Here is a 13,716-nt window from a genome sequence, read left to right on the forward strand (position 1 = left end):
AACCTTTTCAGACAAGGATATAACTTGTCCTAGTCCTTCTCCAGACATGCATCCATACCTGCCTCCTAGCTCACAGATACAGTTACAGTACTACCTTGTTTTCCACTGCTCTCTTCCATAGATTGTACGTCTGTAATGGTGTCATCTGGATGGCACTCTGTAGGCAAAAGGTGATGGCGCAATGTAAATAAATAATAATTAATTGATTTACTCATTTTAAAAGTTTTCTATCATACACATTAAAATGTCTTCTTGCAAATAACCGTATTGTTAGCTAGTTCAGATTACTAAAATAATATTTGCGTATTGAATGTGCAGGTGTCATATTCAACAAAGTCACAAGTATGAAAACAAAAGGAAAAATGTATTAATCACCTTTACACTTCAGGTTTGTGGAGCATAGCTAGATAATCATAAGTAAAAAAACAATAATTTGCAATATATTCTGCTTCAATGTTCACCTCGGTAGAAGATAGCTGTCCAGGAATGAGTGCTCTCACCATTACAGCATAATTTACGAGACAATGTAAAAGCGCGTCATTCTGATATAGCACTCAGTAATAAGCCCTGCACCTCTCTGCTTGACAGAAGAGAAAAGAGAGGGAAGCACAACTTCTTTCACAAACACAATGTGATGATTTGCTCAGCTGCCTGTGCAGGCAGGCAGCCTTTTGACCATTGTGTAGGTTTGCATGCTGCAGGACTCTGGAAAGAAGAGCTTCTGTCAGTTTTGCAGCTTGTGCTTGCAGAGGAATTTGCATACGTTGTCATGCAAATTGCCTGGCCACATTCATTGGAGGCGTGTACTATATGTACTATGTCTTTCCCACAATGCTTCGCTGGTCATAAGGAGTCTTCCTGTGAAACACTCGGGAGAGTGTCAGCCATGCTCTTGGTTTGAAGATCAGCTTAGAGTAATTCCTGGAAACTGTGCTAGGCAGATTCCCTAAGTACAGTTAGGATTGTTTATCTGTTTGTTTGTTCTGTTGCTGTTGTCCTGTCCCAGCGGTGGTCATCAGGAAATGGTTCTGATCTCTGTTCTTGGAGTATAGCTGGTGCAGCGGTTGCTACCAGCTATCTCTTCTGTTCTGTCTCCTGGGATCACGCTAGCCACTTTTTGCTAGCGCTGTGAATCCTTCTGTTCTGTCTCCTGGGATCGCGCTAGCCACTTTTCGCTAGCACTGTGGATCCTTCTGTTCTGTCTCCTGGGATCACGCTAGCCACTTTTCGCTAGCGCTGTGGATCCTTCTGTTCTGTCTCCTGGGATCGCGCTAGCCACTTTTCGCTAGTGCTGTGGATCCTTCTGTTCTGCTACTCTGTACCTGGATCACACTCGCTTCTCGCTAGTGCTGTGGATCCTATCTCTCGCTTGTCCCTGTTTTCATGTGTCTGTCTTGTCTGCTACGGACGCTTGCTGGAGGCTCGGTGAGGTAACCGTTAAGCAAGCGTTCGCGTCCTCTGTTTCATGTTTGTCTGTCGATGGTTAGTTAGGTGTGCTTGTCTCTATTGTGCTTATCACGTGGAGACGGCGCATAACCGCATGCACTGTTGCGAATGAGTGCGGTGTTCGCGGTTAGCTAGCGTTTGTTATTTTCCGTATCTCCTCATTGTATGATTTACTGTGCCTTTGCTACTCTCGTGCTCCGCCTTGCTGTAGCCTTGTGTCACGTCTGGCGATCGCACCTCTCGTGATCGCGTTCCTGCTTCGTATCTGCTGTGGTGTGTGCACAGTCGCGGGTTGGCGACTAGTTATATGCACACACACACAATCTGTCTCTGTGCTCACTCTCAATCGCTTCTCTTGCGATTATGGTTCTTCCCTTCGTACAATTCCTGTCTGGCGTGTGTGGTAGGGCAGAGGAGCTGTTCCTCTGCACTCCACAGCTCCACCTGCCGTCAGGAATTTCCCTCTGCAGGTGCATTGCACCTACTGCTGGGTTCCTGCAAATTTATACGCTTGTGGAGGAAATCCGCCGTGTCAGCGCACGTCTGGTGCGCTGACCACGGAGACGATTCCACATTCGTTACAGTATGACCAGCCCAACCAAAATTCCCAGGGCAGAGGGAACCTTTGATTTGTTTCAGATGTCATTGCCTGAGACAAAAGCGTATGTGGATCCTATTATAGGTAGGATCGCACGCTATATTAAAGCAGTTAAAAAATCTGTACTCGTTCCTGATCCCCACCCATATGGAGATTATTTAGACACCGGGTTGTTTGAACCACCATTCGCCTCATGGGAAATCGGGGCCTTGGTGGAAGAATTTGATTTTAATTGGAAAACCTTTTGCGATTTTTATATCGCAAAAAGCGCGGATGTCCTGAACGATTGTCTTGACTCTATGTACCTTTTGATTGATTCTGATGAATGTGACGAGTGTGTTGTGGATCTGGTGATGTTTGTATGGCAGACGATTTTGGATGAATTACACACACACCAATCAATTGATCCCAATAAAGAGGTAAACGTTTCCCGTTCTGTTCCTGCTCCAGTTCCATCTGTAGACTGTGCGCACTATGATTGTTCATCCTTTGTTAAGTGTGCATGGGAACCCCCGTTTGAGAAATGGGAGATCGAGCTCCTGGTCTATGAATTGGAAGGTGATTGGAGATCGTTTTGCAATCATTACCTTTCTAAAAATGAAGCAGTTTTGTATGCGTGCATTGAGTCTGCGTGCACTTTAATCAAGACTGGTGAATGTATCTCTAACTTTGTGACTCCGCTGTTTGACGTGTGGAGAATGATTTTGGATGAACTACATGCGCTTCAATCTGCTAATTCTTGTAAAAACACATTGTCAACAGACGATTGTTCCAATCCTCTGGATTTAAAGAAAGTGAGTTCTGAATGCATTTCCTTTCCCAAAGCTACTGAGTGTTTGAAGCCTGAGTGCAAGTCATTCAGAGCAGTTGCTTGTGTGGAAGTTGAACCAGTGCGGTCTGATGTCGCCACCGCACGTATGGCTGCTAAAGGTCTGTGTGGTCCTTTGTCTAAGAAAGACAGATATTTTCCCTCAGGTTCTCTGAGATCGTCCATTTATAAACCTACTATGGGGAAAATTCCTAAGTTATGCAACTTTATGAAAATTATTGATGTGTCTAATAAAATTTCTTCTGTTGTTGTCGCCACTTCTTTTGCAAATGAATCTATGCCTTATTCTGTTCACACCTGTGAAGGCCTGTTGCCTAGTGTCAGTTGCTCCAGTGTTTCTGTCCTAGATGCCTTGCAGTCTGCTACGCAGATCGCGGAGGTTTGCGCTATGGAAGCATCAGTTTCGCAATCTAAAGCGATCTTGGATCCGCAAATTTTGCGTTCTGTCTCCTCGGATTCGACATCGTTAGCCGAGTCTAAGAGTGAGACAGCACTTTGGTTTTACGAATCTGACTCTGAAGCATTTTTGCTGGGTCCAGAGAAGGTTTCTCTGAGCCTGCCCTGTACCATGAATAACAATATGATGTCCAATCACACTGACATTTGGGAACCCCTTTCTTGTTTTGAAGAAAGTTCTGACTCTCCACCCTGTACTCTGGATGAGTCAATATTGCCTTGTACAATATCTCCTGCAGTGTCCCTAGAGGCTCGTCTAGGTATTGCTGCTATTTTCACCTGTTTTTCTGTAGTTTTGGAATTGCAAGCTAGTTTGACTGCTACGCAGAATTCTGGGTGCAGTGAGATTAAAGTTAGGGAGTCAGTGTGTGGTCCAGTGAATATGCCTGTACATTCCCCTCATGATTATGAAATTCAATCTCAGTTTATGGTGGAACCTTCCTTGGGACATCTGCCCTGTCCACAAGATAAAATTCCAGTTTTGCCCTGTAACATGGATAGTTCAGAATCCTTCCTAGAAAACTTGAAAAATGATGTTCCTGGGGTCTTGTTTGATGTTCTGGAGGTCTCCGAGTTTCTCCCAAAGGGTGCAGAACTTGTAGGAGATGTCTCCTGCCCCCCAAGTCCTTCTGAGGTGTTACCCTCTTCCGTAGGCATTGCTGCCTTGCTGGCTACCTTTTCAGCTCTGATGGAGCTTCACTCATATGTAGTCAATGAGGATATTATTGTCACAGAAATTTCTGAATTTGTATCCGAGTCTTCTTTTGAAAGTCCGGTGCCTGTGACCTCCACTCATGATGATTCTCTGTCCGGTACTGGTTTTGGTCTTGTCGTGCCGGACTCTGAGGTTGGCAGTTCCCCGACATGTGCTGAGGTTTCTCCTGTGCTGGTGTACCTCAGTGTGCTCTGTGACCCAGAAAGCCCAAGTGTGCCTCGGTTACCAGCGTACTCAGATGCTTCCTCGGTGGAGACATGCTCTGATATGGCCTGCCTGCTTGCATGCCCAGAAGTGGTCCCTGAAAGTCTTGATCTTGATGGGTGTCCTCGTAATTCTGAATCCGGAATTGTCATTGGTTCCATGGGGGTTCTTGGTAATTCTCCATGTGAGTCTGGTGATTGCTCTGCCCTCTTGGGATCTCTGTGGAGCTTCAAAAGGTTCTGGGAGATTCCGGGAGAAATTTTGCTTGGTACCCTGGATAAGATCAACGGTGGCTTTTGTGTTGTAAGGGACACTTCGAACAGGTATTGTGGCAGGTTTGGTATTTTCGGACGCTCCTTGGAAGGTGGTGGGTATTGTCTGGAGGGTACCGATGGCTTCTTCTCTGGCGTTCACAGTCCTGATGGGTGTTATACTGAGACTGGTAGTACTGATGGGCATGTTTCGGTGGCTTCTGTTTTCGATGAGGTCGGTTTCGGGTAGACTGACTCTGGAATTGGACCTTGTCGGGCTGCCCCGACCTTCATGAGTCTTCAGTTTGAGTCTGTTGCTAATAGCAGTTTTGAGGGTCGTCTGGAATTCGACCCTGGAGGGGGGGGGGGGGTACTGAGATTATTTGCTCAGCTGCCTGTGCATGCAGGCAGCCTTTTGACCATTGTAGGTTTGCATGCTGCAGGACTCTGGAAAGAAGAGCTTCTGTCAGTTTTGCAGCTTGTGCTTGAAGAGGACATACGTTGTCATGCAAATTGCCTGGCCACATTCATTGGAGGCGTGTACTATAAGTACTATGTCTTTCCCACAATGCTTCGCTGGTCATAAGGAGTCTTCCTGTGAAACACTCGGGAGAGTGTCAGCCATGCTCTTGGTTTGAAGATCAGCTTAGAGTAATTCCTGGAAACTGTGCTAGGCAGATTCCCTAAGTACAGTTAGGATTGTTTATCTGTTTGTTTGTTCTGTTGCTGTTGTCCTGTCCCAGCGGTGGTCGAAAGGAAATGGTTCTGATCTCTGTTCTTGGAGTATAGCTGGTGCAGCGGTTGCTACCAGCTATCTCTTCTGTTCTGTCTCCTGGGATCGCGCTAGTCACTTTTCGCTAGCGCTGTGGATCCTTCTGTTCTGTCTCCTGGGATCGCTCTAGCCACTTTTCGCTAGTGCTGTGGATCCTTCTGTTCTGCTACTCTGTACCTGGATCGCACTCGCTTCTCGCTAGTGCTGTGGATCCTATCTCTCGCTTGTCCCTGTTTTCATGTGTCTGTCTTGTCTGCTACGGACGCTTGCTGGAGGCTCGGTGAGGTAACCGTTAAGCAAGCGTTCGCGTCCTCTGTTTCATGTTTGTCTGTTGATAGTTAGGTGTGCTTGTCTCTATTGTGCTTATCACGTGGAGACCGCGCATAACCGCGTGCACTGTTGCGAATGAGTGCGGTGTTCGCGGTTAGCTAGCGTTTGTTATTTTCTGTATCTCCTCATTGTATGATTTACTGTGCCTTTGCTACTCTCGTGCTCCACCTTGCTGTAGCCTTGTGTCACGTCTGGCGATCGCACCTCTCGCGATCGCGTTCCTGCTTCGTATTTGCTGTGGTGTGTGCACAGTCGCGGGTTGGCGACTAGTTATATGCACACACACACAATCTGTCTCTGTGCTCACTCTCAATCGCTTCTCTTGCGATTACGATTCTTCCCTTCGTACAATTCCTGTCTGGCATGTGTGGTAGGGCAGAGGAGCTGTTCCTCTGCACTCCACAGCTCCACCTGCCGTCAGGAATTTCCCTCTGCAGGTGCATTGCACCTACTGCTGGGTTCCTGCAAATTTATACGCTTGTGGAGGAAATCCGCTGTGTCAGCGCACGTCTGGTGCGCTGACCACGGAGACGATTCCACATTCGTTACACACAAGTGCCTGTAAGCATGGAGAAATACAGTATGGTAAGCAGAAGCCATTATCTGAAAGCAGATGAACACAATCCTTGCTAAGAGTTCTTCTCAAACAACCACGGTCCTTTTCTACTTTTTGAAGAAGTTGTTCACGCAGCTCATAGATAGAAGAGGCCACACAGTTACATATGCAGCAGCTCCACAAGTTACAAATGGTATGTCCAGTATTGTGACTAACATTCAATAAGCAGGGTCAATGAGATAATGATTCATGAATGAATGCAAATATATCGAATGGAATTACACCAATCAAAATTGGTTAATTTGATTAGCCCAATTTCAAGCAAACACTTTTCATGTAGGATGGAATTATTTGCATCTGATTCACCATCTCTGGTATTCGACCCCTGGTTTACCATTATAATGGTTGTACACTTTGTGCACAATTATAAAGTGAGTATTTTGACCATGTCATCATTTTTAAGCATATATTCATCTCCAAACTGTATAAACTTGAATGCTAAATGGATTTAAGCATATCAGGTGATGTGTATTAGGCCCGGTTCACACTTGCGTTTTGATAAAATGGCACGGGTCCGTTCCGGGCCGGTCCGTTCTGAGAACATCCGTTCGCCATCAGGAGGCCATCAGGATCCAGTCAGGTCACGTTCAGTTTTCATCTCTTCTTCCGTTCTTCATGTGTCCTGGATCCGTTTCCGTTTTCAATAAGCGGCCTGGAAGGTCTGGAAAAGCGCTGGAGTCCTTCTTGGGGAGAGCCTGCTATGCGGACATCATTCTCCTCGTCCCGCGGGGCCCTGCGTCTGGATGGTCGGGTCCTTTCCTGTCCTCCGCTGTGTTCTGGGGTGGCTGTGGAGAGGCTGGGGGCTGTCTGGCACTGGGTACATCCACATGGCAGCCAGTACCATAGAGAACCCGACGTAGGACGTCCGGCTTACATCCGGAAGTGTGTTGTGCACTTCCGTTTCCCCTCAGTTCCTCTTGTGCTGGATTTCTTGTCCGGATCTGGTCCGGCGGCGGTGGACGGAGGACCGGTCCAGAAAATTGGAGCATGTTGGAAAATTCCGGACCGCAGGCCGGACCGCAGACTGCATCCGGAGGAACGGACGAGTGCGCACGGGTCCATTGATTAACAATGAACCTTTAATCGTCCGTTCCGTTTGCTGACTTTGCGGTCCGGCTGCGGTCCGCAAAATAACGTAAGTGTGAACCGGGCCTTAAAGGCAGGGAGTAGGCACTGGTTATGTGTAAGTAATCCCAGAGCCTGCATAGCTTAAATGTGTCAGTATCTAAAGAGAAACCGTGACAAAGGGATGCCTACTTTTGTTATTTGAGGGTACACAATGCTTAAATATGTTGCTTAGGGGATGAGCTACCTAGGTATGTTGTTTGGGGTTACACTCTTTCTAATCAAGTTGTTTGGAGGGACACTGTCTACTTTTGTTGATTGGAGGGACATCCTGCATAATTATGTTGTTTGGGAGTACACACTGTCTAATTGTTGTTGGTGGATACGCCTGCTTAATTATGATCTCAGATTCTATAAGGATAGGTTCACAATGAAGCATTGCATTTCCTGAACTGTAAAAACAGGATTGCAGTGGAGGGGAAAAGTTGCATGGTGTGAATGATTCTCATTGGTTTCTATACGTCAGTTTTTCTGCATTACTTTACAGAGTAGATAGTTGTATTACTAACAGTCCTCAGAAGAGCTCACATTCTAATCATACCATAGTCATAGTCTAACGTCCTACCTTATAATCATTATTTATTTATATAGCACTGACATCTTCTGCAGGACATTATAAAGTACATAGTCATGTCACTGACTGTCCTCAGATGAGCTCACAATCTAATCTCTACCATAATCATACTCTAAAGTCCTACTGTATTATTATATTGTGCATGGCTGAGGGAGACCTTTCAGGAATCCCCACTTGGTTTTGCCCCTGTATGGGAACCTTTTAAAAGGACCTGTAATAAAATAAACTGCTCCTGGGTGGTACTTACCTCTGGAGGGGGAAGCCTCTGGATCAAATGAGGCTGGCAGCCCTTGAACGGCAGCGATGTAAATATTTACCTTTCACACTCCTACGCAGGAGCGGCTTTCCAATGTGCTCCGGTGGAAATAGCCCAGCCCGATGAGGTTGGCGTGCAGTAGAACGGACCCGATCAGGCTCAGGACTCATGCCTACACAGTAGAGCGGACCGATCATGTTCGGCTATCTTCGCTGGAGCCCATTGGAAATAGGGTGGCCATCCGTCCGGATTTAGGCCGGACAGTCCGGTTTTTGGACTGCTTGTCTTCCGTCCGGCGCAAGGCAAGGAAGGACAGCCAGATGTCCTCCTTTTTGGGCTGTGTGGAGAGAGAAAGCGCAGAGAAGAGGGATCGGTGGGCACAGCGGGAAAGGGGGTACCTCTCCCCCCCCCTTTCCTCACCTTTGGGCTCCCCCTTCCTCTCTCTCCCCTCTAGAACTAAAGTTTTGGGGTGACTGGCAGCGGGCGGGACTTACCTCTGCCTCGCTCCAAGCACTGCGTAGTGACGTTCGGTTCATGAGTTATTTGAGCCTGTTCTTTCCTGTGAGTGTAATGATCCGACTCATCCACTGAGCCGAATCAGTTCAGTGGATGAGACAGGAACTGCAGCTGCAGTTCCTGTCTCATCCACTGAACGGATTTGGTTCAGTGGATGAGTCGGATCACAGGAAAGAACAGGCTCCAATGACTCATGAACCGGACATCACTACTGCTTCGCCGTGGAAGGAGGCAGGTAAGTTCCACCCGCTGCCAGCCACCCCAAAACTTTAGTTCTAGAGGGGAGAGCGAGGAAGGGGGAGGCCAAAGGAGAGGAAAGGGGGGGGGAGATGTCCCCCCTTTCACACTGCTGTACCTACCGCTCTCCCTTCACTCAGCTCGCCCCTCCTGCCGGGGGACACCTGGCTAACTATTCTGGGGACACCTATAGACCTGGCTACATATACTTGGGACACCCATAGCCCTGGCTAAATATACTGGGGACACCTATAGACCTGGCTATATATACTGGGGACACTATACACCTGGCTATCTGTACTGGAGTCTGGAGACACCTATACACTTGGCTAACTATTCTGTGGGAACCTAAAGACCTAGCTACATATACTGGTGACACCTATAGACCTGCCTAACTATTCTGGGGACACCTAAAAACCTGGCCATCTGTACCTGAGACATCTATAGACCTGGCTAACTACTCTGGGGACACCCAAAGACCTGGCTACCCATTCTGGGGACATTATACACCTGGCTACCTATTCTGGGGACAACTATACTCATAACTACTTATACTGGGGACACCTATAGACCTGGCTACCTATGCTGGGGGTACCTATTTTGGGGTAACTGCTGTCAGATTATCTGTATTTATGGGGAACTGCTGCCATATTATGTATGTTAGGGGCATGGCTGCTGCCAGATTTTGCGTATTTTGGGGAACTGCTGCCAGATTGTGTATGTTTGGGGGACCACTGCTGCCAGATTACATGTATTTTGGGTGTTATGTGTATTTTGGGTGATCCTCTGCCAGGTTTCGCGTATTTTGGGGAACTGGTTCCAGATTATGTGTATGTTGGGGGGAACTGCTGCTGCCACATTGTCTATTTTGGGGAAACCACTGCCATATTATCTGTATTTTGGAGGAACTTCTACCAGATTATGTGTCTTTTTTGTGAAATGCTTTCAGATTACATCTATTTTTGGGGGCTACACTACGGCAGAGCTCAAACTTCCCCGGCAGACAATTTACACCACTGCTAAGGTCATGTATATTTGGCCCCACCCATGACCACGCCCACGTTATGCTTGACCACGCCCACTTTTGGCACGCTCAGTACGATGTCCTCCTTTTTAGGGTGTGATGTCCTCCTTTTTGGGGTTCTGCAAGTGGCCACCCTAATTGGAAAGCCACGACTGCACCTGCGCAGGAGCGCTACTGTGCCTGCTGATTTTTGGGGGGCTGCCAGTCTTCAGTCCTACCTATGTCAGCAATAAAAAGGCAACAATATATTTGTTAGACCAACAATAGGCATTTAGGGCATCCTCAGCTAAGTTACTGGTTACATTCCCTGCTCTCTGTTAAGGTGGCCACACACCATACAATTTTTTAAATATCTGTTCAATTTAAGAATTGCAATCAATTTTTCTGACTAATTGTAACATTTCAAAAATATGACCAATGTACCACACACCTATGTTAAATTTTTTTCCCCAATCATCATAAAAATGATTGGATACTCTGACAAAATTGCTAGGGTGTGTATATTAATAAATTGGCAATCTAACACACACCATACAATCTTTAGAAAGATTGAAGAAAAATATCTGGCATTCCGGATCGATAAAAATCGAAGAAAACGGGAAATCCGATCGGATTTTTCAGTCGAATGAAAAAAAAGCTTCTGATTTTTTCGGGAGATCCGATCGTTTTTATCGAATTACTGTAAAATCGGATCATTTTATTGTATGGTGTGTGGCCACCTTAAGGCATCACATACACTATATAGTAAACCTGTGCCCAGCCCCAGACATTAAAGTGTGCAGATCCAGGAACACATTCTAGTAAGGAATGCAAGTGAAGCCCTGGTCAGTTCCTGTCACCTGACGTCAAGTGTGATCAGCTGGATGCTGGCTGCAGCCTCCTCCTCTGGCAGAGCCAGTACACGGAGCCAGCACTACCCCTTTACACGCCTGTGGGGCTGGAGATAGTGGATCGTTACAGGTACGGTATTGGTAGTCGGATGCTGAGGGGATGCGTGCTATGAAGGGTCCACCTTCAGGTGAGAGATGCTCCGCTGTGCTGGCTGCAGCAGCAGGGACTGACAGCGGGGGAGTCAGGGGAAGATGACCGATGCTAGCAAGGGGAGATCTCTGCTGCATTGGATCGCTGCCACCAGGGGATTCACCCCATCTCCTGCGGTAACCGGGCCAGGCATGGAGGATCTGCCCGCACACATTAACCCATGTCTGAATGGCAGCAGCAGCAGCAGCAGCAACTGCTCCTCCGGCTCCTTCTCCCCATTCGATGCTGCGGATAGCATCCCTCGCTACATCGGGCTCTTCTTCATGCTGCTGCTCGATCTGGTGGCCCTGGTCGGGAACGTAGCGGTGGCTGCAGTGATCCTCAAAACACCCCAACTCCGGAAATTCCTATTCGTGGTGCACTTGTGCATTATAGACACATTAGCTGCCATTACAGTGATGCCGCTGGGGATTGTGGCCAGCTCGGGGAAAGTGGCGTTTGGAGAAACCCTCTGCCAAGCCTACATCTCCTTGGAGGTTTGCTTCAGCAGTGCGTCCATCCTCACGGTGTCTGCCATCAACATAGAACGCTATTATTACATTGTGCATCCCATGAGATATGAAGTCAAGATGACCTTGGGTCTGGCCATTTCAGTGCTGATCTTCATTTGGTTCCAGGCATCCTTAACATCCACGGTGCCCTTCCTGCCACAGGTGGACACCACGGGGTCTAACAATGCCAGCCTAGTGAATGCCACCCGGTGCTCATTGCAGAGGAATGCAGGAGGGCACAAGAAGGTGTTTGTGACGTTTTTTGTTTTGGTATATTTCGTATTGCCTCTTGTCATTATAGTGACAGTCTACTGCAACGTCTTCAAAGTGGCCAGGATAGCTGCCATGCAGCATGGACCTTTGCCCTCTTGGGCAGCAAGTCCTCGCCAGAGGTCCAACTCTACTGGCAGCAGGACCAACATTATGCCAGGAAACAGATCTCAAAGAGGGTCACCAGACAGGACATTAGGGGGAGCGAAAGCTGCTTTTACCCTCATGATCATTGGTGGGCAGTTTGTAATGTGCTGGTTTCCTTATTTTGTTTATCATGTGCAAAATGCTCTAGACAGCAATTTATATAAAGCATCAGGAGGGAAGTGGGAGAGCATAGTTAAATGGCTTGCATACACATCATTTACTGTTAACCCTTTCTTCTATGGCTGTCTAAATAGGCAAATTCGAAATGAACTTGCCAGGATCCCCAAATGCTTCTTAAAACAGTCCTTGGATGAACAGTTAGGCCTCTCCAGCCAAGAGGGGTCTGTGGAAGAGAACTTCCTCCAGTTTCTTCAGAGAACTAGCTGTGTGGTGGACAGGAGAAACAGTTTTCCCACTTCCACTGCTTCTAAGCTTCTGGTTAATCAAAGCACTCTGAGTTTCAGAATTCCAGGCCAGATTCTGGAGGAAACTCCAGAACTGATGGAACATGAGTCCTCAGAGGGTTTCAAAAGTATACAGATATGTTCTAAGCAAGGAAATAGCCTAGCGCCGCCAACAAAGTGAACTCACCTTCTAGGTGAACATTTTTAATACTTAGTGTTGGATGATCGTTTGGCCTATTGTGTCCTATTTTGAAACAGACTTGATTATTAAGGCAACGAGTGTCCAGCAAAGTGCGGTAACCAGTGTAAATACTTATTTGATGATTTTTTTTTTCAGTAAAGGGAAATCTGGTTGCCATTGGTAACTGCACTTTCACACAATTACCTTTTACTGTATTTTATAGATTAAGTCTGAAATTATTATATGGGCGTTTCAGTTTTTATACCTATGTAAGAAAAACTCTTATGATATAATATGTTTACTATCAAGGCACAAGCACTTTTTATAATAAAAGAATGACTGAAGGGAAAACTACCAGCCACTTGGCATGGGAGCAGGTTTAGGGTCATTTATGTTGTTAGAAAAGTTTTATTCTAGATCTGTTCAATGGCAAATTATCATAAGATAGGGAAAGGTGATTATGATACATTTTAAATCTGTACTTAGAATCTTCTGATTGTTCTATTTCAACTGTGTGTTAAAATTAACGACTGACTAGATTTTACATGAATGGTATAAACAACTTCTGTGCAATCGTGAAATGCATATGAGCAGACATGCTCTTTTGCATGCTTTTTACAGATATAAAGCACAACAAAGCAATAAAGAATTGCAACACTATGAAAAATAACTGCTGGCTTGTTATTCTATTTTAAATGTAAAAATATACTTTAAATGAATCATTTTACTTATTCATGATGTAAACTTAGATTAGTGAAACCATATGTTTTTGTTCAGTTTAGCAGAATTTATGTCAATTTAAGTGGATGTATATTTTCCTTTGCTTTCTTCACAGATCTGATACAGTTAAAGGACAACTGAAGGAAGAGCTATATGGAGGCTGACATATGTATTTCCTTTTAAACAATACCAGTTACCTGGCAGCCCTGCTGATCTATTTGGCTGCAGTAGTGTCTGCTAGAAACAAACATGCAGCTAAACTTGTCAGATCTGACAATAATGTCAGAAACACCTGATCTGCTGCATGCTTGTTCAGGGTCTATGGCTAAAAGCATTAGAGGCAGAGGATGAACAGGAGTGGCAACTGGTATTGTTTAAATAGAAATAAATATGGCAGCCGCCATATCCCTCTCATTACAATTGTCGTTTAAGGGCAAACGTAATATTTTCCTCTGCAAGAAATCAAAAATAGTACAATCCTCCTCCTCCATGATTCCCTCATAAGTATAGGTA

General features: G+C 46.1%; 1 protein-coding gene across 1 annotated transcript; it reads left to right on the forward strand.

The window, feature by feature from the left end:
• Positions 1 to 10,958: 10,958 nt before the first annotated feature.
• LOC137563734 (G-protein coupled receptor 61-like) lies at positions 10,959 to 13,078 on the forward strand. The gene has a single exon (XM_068276600.1). It carries the CDS (start codon positions 11,032 to 11,034, stop codon positions 12,481 to 12,483), a length of 1,452 nt encoding a protein of 483 aa, XP_068132701.1. The 5' UTR covers positions 10,959 to 11,031; the 3' UTR covers positions 12,484 to 13,078.
• The last annotated feature ends 638 nt before the right edge of the window (positions 13,079 to 13,716 follow it).

This window comes from Hyperolius riggenbachi, chromosome 3, assembly GCF_040937935.1.
Source record: "Hyperolius riggenbachi isolate aHypRig1 chromosome 3, aHypRig1.pri, whole genome shotgun sequence".
NCBI classification, from domain to species: Eukaryota; Metazoa; Chordata; class Amphibia; order Anura; family Hyperoliidae; genus Hyperolius; species Hyperolius riggenbachi.